This window comes from Atta colombica, unplaced genomic scaffold, assembly GCF_001594045.1.
Source record: "Atta colombica isolate Treedump-2 unplaced genomic scaffold, Acol1.0 scaffold7, whole genome shotgun sequence".
In the NCBI taxonomy this organism is placed as follows: domain Eukaryota; kingdom Metazoa; phylum Arthropoda; class Insecta; order Hymenoptera; family Formicidae; genus Atta; species Atta colombica.
The window spans coordinates 1,924,203-1,933,068 of record NW_017259561.1 but is presented as its reverse complement, the minus strand read 5'-3'; the positions used below and the strand labels follow the sequence as shown (position 1 = coordinate 1,933,068).

General features: G+C 35.0%; 1 protein-coding gene across 5 annotated transcripts in view; it reads right to left on the bottom strand.

Moving 5' to 3' along the window:
- The window catches only part of LOC108692342 (caspase Dronc-like), a 4,921-nt gene extending 3,187 nt beyond the window's left edge, over positions 1 to 1,734 (bottom strand). For 3 of the 5 annotated variants that reach the window (XM_018200545.1, XM_018200549.1, XM_018200548.1), the window contains exons 1-2: positions 1,015 to 1,093; positions 660 to 797 (exon numbers count right to left, since the gene is read on the bottom strand). In XM_018200545.1, coding sequence (XP_018056034.1) covers positions 660 to 797 — 138 coding nt within the window. In that variant the 5' untranslated portion in view covers positions 1,015 to 1,093. Of the gene's footprint in view, positions 1 to 659; positions 798 to 1,014; positions 1,178 to 1,678 lie in introns of those variants that run through there. The other 2 variants (XM_018200547.1, XM_018200546.1) reach the window with 2 other exon arrangements.
- Positions 1,735 to 8,866: the final 7,132 nt, after the last annotated feature.

The following is an 8,866-nucleotide window of genomic DNA, read 5'->3' as shown; positions in this document are numbered from 1 at the left end:
ACTCATTTTAACATATAGTTACTAAAACAGGTAATAAATTTAAGCTAATTGTTTATGTATATATATATATATTACATAAATCATTATTTCAATTATATTTATTTCAAAGTACACTCATAATAACATTCTCAGCTCCAATACAGGGTACATTAATAGGGAGCTTAAAATCTTGTGGTGCATACTGGATTTACATAAATTCCCCATATCTTTCGAAAAATATTCAAACTTTAATACTCAAAAAAATAAAATATTATCTTCGGTATCATAGTATGCATTAATAATTTAACTTAAAAAGAAATTTTTTCTTATTTATTTGTGCTAGTTTTCTTTATGACTTATAGAAATACAAAAACACACTAATAAGAACATAGTAATTGGGAATTATCCTAAATCTTAACAAAAAATAAAAGAGCAAACATTATAGGTTTGTGTTGCATGCTCCAACATGCTCTTACTACTTGCTCCTACTCACTCTAAGTGCTTTGTTATGGAACATGTTGAAACATATTGAAGAATGTGATGCAACAAATCCATAATATTTGCTCTTTTAGTTTTTTGTAATATACTTAATGCTTAAGTATTAGAAATTAATGACAAAACTGTTATCGAGAATGAGATCATTGTGTATATAACTGTAATATTTCATGGATAAAACTTACCGACCACCGTGGAATGTTTACATCATCTCTGTTATAAACTTTGTTTTCCAATAATTTTGGTAAGAGTTTCGTCAGATCAATTTTGGACACAATGCTTTCACAGCAATGATCTATTTGTTCGCGGTCCTTTCGATTCATCTTAAACGTAAAACACTAAAATAATAATTCTAAAAATATGTATTTTAATATCAACAATTTTCAACAAAAACAGATAAAACTAGTAAAATTGCATCGATATATTTCTTTTTCGTTTTATTGGTTAGATGTCACAAGTCTAGTATATAACTCGGTCGTTGATTGCCGAATTTCTTTCTTGTTAAAATCTAAATCTCAAATCTTCACCATGGAAACTTACTTAATGGTGACTCGATGTGAAAAATTAAAAGACGATTTTTACAAAAGATTTTTATTCGTTACTTTTATTATGCGGAGCCTCTTAACTATTCTAGTAACTTTGTAGGATTCCAACTGACGATACGATTATATGAAGCGCGGTACGCGATACGCAATACAGGGGCTCCGCACTAAAAGGAATAGAGAACAGAGAACAGAGAATAAGAATTTCAACCTATCAGAAATCATGTATTGTGGATTATACAGTTTCTGATAGATTGAAATTCTTATTCTTTGTTCTCTATTCCCTGTTCTTTTTATTGTGCGAAAAACCTAATAATAAATAACTAAGCAACTAGGAAACCGCGTTACAGTATAATGGCTTCTACTGGATGCAGAAACGCTTGCCGCGCGACAAAATATAATAGCCAATAAGCTTATAACTCCTAACGTGTTCATTATCGCGTCTCATTTTGCCGCGCGACAAGTGTTTTCGCGTCCAGTGTGCAGGAGTCATAAGGCTGTGTTCCAAATCTACTGCCAGCACTGAAAAATGCTACAGTTTACGTTACAGTTTACGTGCATTATATAGATAAATTTATAGATAGATTTATAGATTTTCAATACTGGCAGTCAATTTTAGAACACAGCCATAATTATGATTCTATTGTATTATGACCATGTACTGCCTATTTCTTTCACTGATATTACACGGTTTGCGCGCGATTTGCGGCACGGGCTAGTGCCGCAACAAACTCACACTATACACTGCTATGCACTTTTTATTGGAATTAATTTAAACGCAATTATTAAGTAAATCTGTTTAAAAAATAAGAATATCGATAAAATGTGCATAAAAATAAGTTAATTTATTTTAAAAAATTCATACTAATGTGAGTTTGTCACTAACCCGTGTCGCAAACCACGCTTCATGTAATATCAGCCTTGGCCACCAAATTGCATGGTTTTTCCGTTGCCAGCATTTGTGGCGCCCTCATAGCTATGAAATGATATGGATGATATGAACACAGGAAATGATATGGATGAAGATATTCGATATGGATGTCATCGTTTCCGGCACATACCGATTGGCATTTTTTATTGTCATATTTGCTACGTATTGCTTGGTGTTGCTACATTTAGCTACATTTCTCGCATAAAAATATATTACTAGTGTCACTGCTGGTATAAGTATTGATTCTACTCGTGACTAGTAATATAGAAGTGTAATTATAAATTTGCGTTAGTGTTACTAATAGTATCACTATTGGAATGAGTTGTGACACTATTAGTGTAGTAGTGTACTAGTGCAGTAATATACAAATGCTACTGCTAAAATGAGTAGTACATTGTTTAGTGCACTATTGTAATACATATAAAAATGATTTGAGTACAAATGCAAGGAACAATATAGTGACGCAAATTTATTCCTGCACTAGTAGTAGCACCAGGGTTATGGTTAAAGTCTCGCTATAAATGCTTCAAAGCATTTGCAGCATTGCGTTGATCGTACGTTTTTTAAGCTGAAAGCGCTTGATAATGATGATTACAAGCGTGAACGTCCATAATGAACTCAGCCATATTATAAGCGCTTAAAGCGCGTAATCATCCATAATGAACGCAGTCATATGACGATAAAGATGACGATCGGAAATGATGATTTCCATATTAAATATTCTTCATTTCTTATCATAGCTATAAGGTCGTCACAAATGGTGATAACGCTCGGAACAAGAGGAGAGATTGGTGACCTATCAGCGAAAAAACTTTTCATCCTAGGGATAAAGTTTCATAATTGATACCCAGAGAACATTTCCGGAGAATGTCTCCGACATCTGTTTCAGGGTGCAATTACATGGAGCGCGATACATGGTACGTAGTTTCCTAGTTGCCTAGTTAATTACTATTACTTACTATTAATTACTATTACTATATCACGTACCGCGTATCGCGCTCCATGTAATTGCACCCTGAAACAGATGTCGGAGACATTCTCCGGAAATGTTCTCTGGGTATCAATTATGAAACTTTATCCCTAGGATGAAAAGTGAAAAATGAAAATTTGTTGAAATTAATGGAGAAATTTTTCATTTTTCACTTTCTATTCTACAGATAAAGTTTCATGATCGATACCCAGCTTTAATTGAAATCCTACAAAGTTACTAGAATGGTTAATGGCTCCTGCACACTGGATGCGCGGCAAAATGTGAGTCAATAAACTTACAACTCCTAACATGTTGATTATTGGCGTCGCATTTTGCTGCGCTGCAAGCGTCCAGTGTGCAAAAACCGTAAGTTAACTGGAGCTTGATAAAGTCACCCTTATGAAAAAAAACAGAAACGTATGACTGTTTTATGGCGCCAATTCCAACTTCGTTGTGTGATCGGCCATTAAATTACATTACCATGATCTCATACTTTATAAAATAGACACATCTGAAATTATATACATCTACAATATATAGATAAAAATCTTGAGAATATATACTCAAATACGATTTGTCTGTTTGTTCATTACTATTAAGATACCTTTTTATGCTGATATTCGATGCTCATTTTCGGTGTTAAAAAATGAGTCATGTAATAGAAATTAATGAATATCAAGCGTCAATTTTGATCACGTGACCTAGTTGACGCTGAAAATGAGCGTCGAGCGTCAGCATGAAAGCATCTTAAAAGTCCTATATATAAGTCCTATATATAAGAGAAGCGATTCATCCCCACCTCTAACATATTTTGCCACGTTTCGCCCATTCCAGTTCTGTCATACTTGATTTACTCCATTATAAAAATGACCGTTAAGATAAGATTAAGCAAGTATTAATGTTTTTATGTTTTTTTGTTGAATAATGTAATGCTTAAGTAATGCAATTACAAATGTAAACACATAAAAAGATAAACCGTATATCTATTTTAGATATGTGTATGTATCAGTTCAGCTATAAACAGCTATAGAAAGGAAACATATGATAGCTCTCCACTGCGGATACACAATATGACTGGATATTAATTAGGTAAGGATATCACCAATCAGAAATCGCAACGCCAATATTGCTTCTCTCATATATAGGATTCTAAACTTACATTTTCATGCTGACGCTCAATGATCGATTTATCAAAACATGTTACATGAACAAAATTTATGAATATATCAAGCATTAATTTTCATCACATAACCTGTTTTGATGCTGAAAATGAGCGTCGAGCGTCAGCATGAAAAAACATTCTAATTATTATACTAGAGAGCCTCAATATGATGAAAGGGATAATATGATGTGTTCAGTTATAGCATACCTATAATGGATACTTTCCAATTGCTTAACACAAACGTACAGGAATGCATAAAGTGTAACATTGTGCACGATTCAATTGGAACAGAATGTATATGCTATGCACGGTTGAGATCCGTTTCGAATAGAATTAGATTAAATGTAGCTTTTTCTGCTTACATTAAATATAAAAAAGTAAAAGTGCTGACCACTCAATGTCTTCCAGCCTTATTTGAGCCTTATGTCCAATCGGTCCGAGACCTCGGATAAAGAAAGAATACATGACCAATCGCAATGGTCATGCAATCAAATTGTTTAAATGTATTAGGTGTACAACTTTGCTTCCGCCGTTTTCCTATAGATGGCTTTAGCGGTAAGTGGTGGTCGAAATAAATAGATCACAGACGTCATACAATAAACTTGGGCATTTGTCAACATAATCCCATAGAAACCCAATAGAAATAGTCGATTTGTATCTGTATCATAAAGTTATTCTCGATTGAAAATGTCAGTTTACGAGCCAAATTCTCGTCATTTGCGGGAGGTTTTAATTTTTTGCTTCAATATGAAGAAATCTGCGGCTGAGGCTCATCGAATGCTCTCAAATACTTATGGTGAGGTCGCTATTAGTGAAAGAACGTGTCGTGAGGGGGTTCAACGCTTCAAGAACGGTGATTTTGACATCGAAGACCGGCATAGCGGGGGAAGAGAGAAGGTTTTAGAAGATGCAGAATTGGAGGCATTACTTGAGCAAGACTCGTGTCAAAATCAAGAATTGGCACGATCATTGGGAGTGACTCAACAAGCCATTTCAAAACGCCTCAAAGCCATGGGAATGATTCAGAAGCAAAGAAATTGAATGCCGTACGAATTGAAGCCGAGAGATGTTGAACAGCGTTTATTTGCTTGTGAACAGCTGCTTGAAAGGCAAAGACGGAAGGGATTTCTGCATCGCATTGTGACTGGGGACGAAAAATGGGTTCATTACGATAATCCCAAGCGCAGAAAATTATGGGGAGTTCCCGGCCATGCTTCTACGTCGACGGCCAAACCGAATATTTACGGCTCCAAAGTCATGCTCTGTATTTGGTGGGACCAGCTCGGCGTAGTATTATGAACTGTTAAAACCGACTGAAACAATCACAGGCGATCGGTATCGAACGCAATTGATGCGTTTGAGCCGAGCATTGAAAGACAAACGGCCGCAGTACAACGAGACACGATAAAGTGATTTTGCAGCATGACAATGCTCGACCCCATGTTGCGAAAGTGATCAAGACATACTTGGAAACGTTGAAACGGGAAATCCTACCCCACCCGCCGTATTTTCCAGACGTTGCTCCCTTTTTCATTATCACTTGTTTCGATCAATGGCACACGGCCTGACTGACCAGCACTTCCGGTCTTATGAAGAAGTAAAAAATTGGATCGATTCGTGGATAGCCTCAAAAGATGACCAGTTTTTTCGACGCGGGATTCGTACGCTACCCGAAAGATGGGAGAAAGTAGTGGCCAGCGATGGACAATACTTTGAATCATAAATGTATAACCAGTTTTTTACAATAAAGCCTCGAAAAAAAACGGCTTCCGGTTTCGGAAAAAAACGGCAGAAGCAAAATTGTACACCTAATAATTTGTTAATTTTTTCTCTGTCCGAGATTTTGAATCGATTTCTAGCATCGTGGACATCGGACTTTATAACCGCCGCAGTTAATAATATGTGATTGTCACTAGAAAACACAAGCTTACACAAGTCCTCGACTGAGTACAGATGTGTAGTGTTGTGTCGACAATAATTGAAACGCAACTTGTGTCGCCGTGTACACAAAAGTGTCTAAAAATATTGCAATTGGAGCACCCAATGAATGCTTTCAGTACTACTACCGCACATTAAGCGCTCAGTGAACTTTTGCATTTGATTGGTCTATTTATATATTTTAGATTTAACGTAATATGCCAATTAGATGTAAGAGCTTACTGAACGCTTAGTGTGCGGTTGTACTGAAATTGTAGTACTGAATGCACCTAATGAATCGAGTGCCCATGCAACGGAATAACGTAATGGTTTCGACACACCAGTGCGATGTTTGTCGCACGCGACACGCGATATAAGAATATACCTTTAGAATTAAAACATCGGTAAAGCTATATATTTATTGGATATCGCGTGTCGGAGACATAAGGGTGAGATTACATATAACGCGGTACAGAAACTAAGTAGATAACTATAGAAATCGTGCCGCTTGCTTTTTTCTCCTCTATTACATTACATGTAGCGTGGTAAGCGGCACGGGCCAATGACAAATTTACATTACTAAACACTTTTTAATAGAATTAATTAATTTAAATGCAATTATTAAGTAAATTCGTTGAAAAAATAAGAGTATGATGAAATATGCATAAAAATAAATTAATATATTAAAAAAAATTCATATTAAAGTTTATTTGACATTAGTTTGTGTGGATATATTAGGTGTAGTAATAAGAAATCCATTATTTTTGCATGAAATTGAATGGAAAAATAATGGATTTCTTTTTACTACACCTAATATAGGATGCGATTACATGTAGCGCGGTACGCGGTACAGAAACTAATTAGGTAATTGTAGGAACCGTGCTGCTTATGGCACTTCATATAAATCATATAGAGAAGAAAAGAAGCAAGCGGCACGATTTGCACGATTCCTGTAGTTACCTTGTTAGTTTCTACCATGCTATATGTAATCGCATCCTAATGATATATCCATACAAACTTATATAGATACATAAACATATGCATAAAAAAAATTATCCAATCGCATTTCTTTTACAAAATTGCACGTAAAATGTAATTGGGTAATTTTTTTTATGCATATGTTATGCGGCTATGCAAATTTGTGGATGTACTCTTACGCGAAACAAGAAAGAGCGGAACTAATCACAAACGTTTCGCACTAATTGCAATTGGCGCAGAACGCTTGTGATTGGTTCTGCTCTCGTTCCACGTTACGCTATTCTGCTGCATAGATACGCACTATGGTGGAAGGATTAATATGGAGTACTTCCCAATTGCAATCCCTAGACATTTTCATGCTACACAAGTTGCGTTTCAATTGTCCATTATCGTCAACACAACACTACACATTTGTACTCAGTCGAGGATTGTGTAAGGAACTCCGCACAATAAAAGGAACAGGGAACAGAGAAAGAATTTCAATCTATCAGAAATCATGTATTGTGGAATACACAGTATCTGATAGGTTAAAATTCTTATTTTCTGTTTTCTGTTGTAAACTTGTATTTTTTAGTGACAATTACATGTTACTAACTACAGCGGTTATAAATGAGGTTGGAAGACATTAAGTCAGCCGGCACTTTTACTTTTTTTTATTTAATACTAGCGGAAAAAGCTACATTTAATCTAATTCTATCCAAAACGGATCTCAATCGTGCAGCATACATATTCTGTTTCAATCAAATCCTTGTTACATAACAATGTTACATTTTGTGCATTCTTGTACGTTTGTGTTAAGATATGTTAAACAATTGGAAAAAATCCATGGTGTATGCGGTTGGACGGTGATTCTTTCTAAATCTCCGCTGTTTCTTTTTATGGATCCCCGAATGCGAATAAGAGACAAAGGCTACCAATGTAAAACGCGACATAGGATGGTATTCAGAGTCTGTTTTTATTTTAAAACTGTCTTAAATAATGAGCGCGTTGACAAAGCGGTTAGCATATTCGCCGAACAAATGAACATAATTGTTACTTATAAATCTAATCAATCATATTCAATCGTTCGGTAAACATGCCTATCTATTTTGCCGTCTTGAACTCGCCCAATGTCTTAAAGCCTGTTCTACAGTATGCTTTTGTTTCTTTCCTGTTTCTTGCTTTTTGTTATTTTTTACATCTTGTCTTTTTGTTTCTTATCCAGTTTTTTGTTTTATATTGCTCGAAATAAAAGTTAATGAACTTTGAAAGAAATAAGAAATACGTAACAAAAAATACAATTGTTAATAAAACGGTTGCAAAGGAGAAAAAAGCAAAAAATAAAAAACAAGAAGCAGAAAACAAAGAATATATTGTAGAATAGGCTTTAAGATGCTAATATTAGAGAGAAACCTGAGAGAGGAGCCCAACCTGTAATTGCAAGATGCTGCCGCGCACTAGCGCCCTTTGAAGAAATGGATGTTAATTACACAACAATATTCACCTTTTTACAATGCTTTTGATGGAAATAAATAGTTGAAATCGCTAAAATAACTAAAATCTATCAAATTAATAAAGATTTCAACGGTTTCAGCGACTTATGCTTATATACTTTCATATACTCGAAGAGGTTATATATATACACACAAAATAAATTAAGCTTATTGAATGAGTTTTTGCATGAAATGAAAAAAATCTGAAATAAATAATGGAAATTCTTATACAGAGAATTTTCAACCTATCAGAAACTGTGTATTGTCATGTCTCAGGTCCGGTTCATGGTTTTGGATTAATCTGAGATTATAGGTGAGATACGGAACCCGCAATTCCGTGTGTTAGAGGAAAAACCGGATTGTTCACTCTATTGGTTGGCTAGACGCGAACGCTGGATATAATGATTATGGGCTGCATGG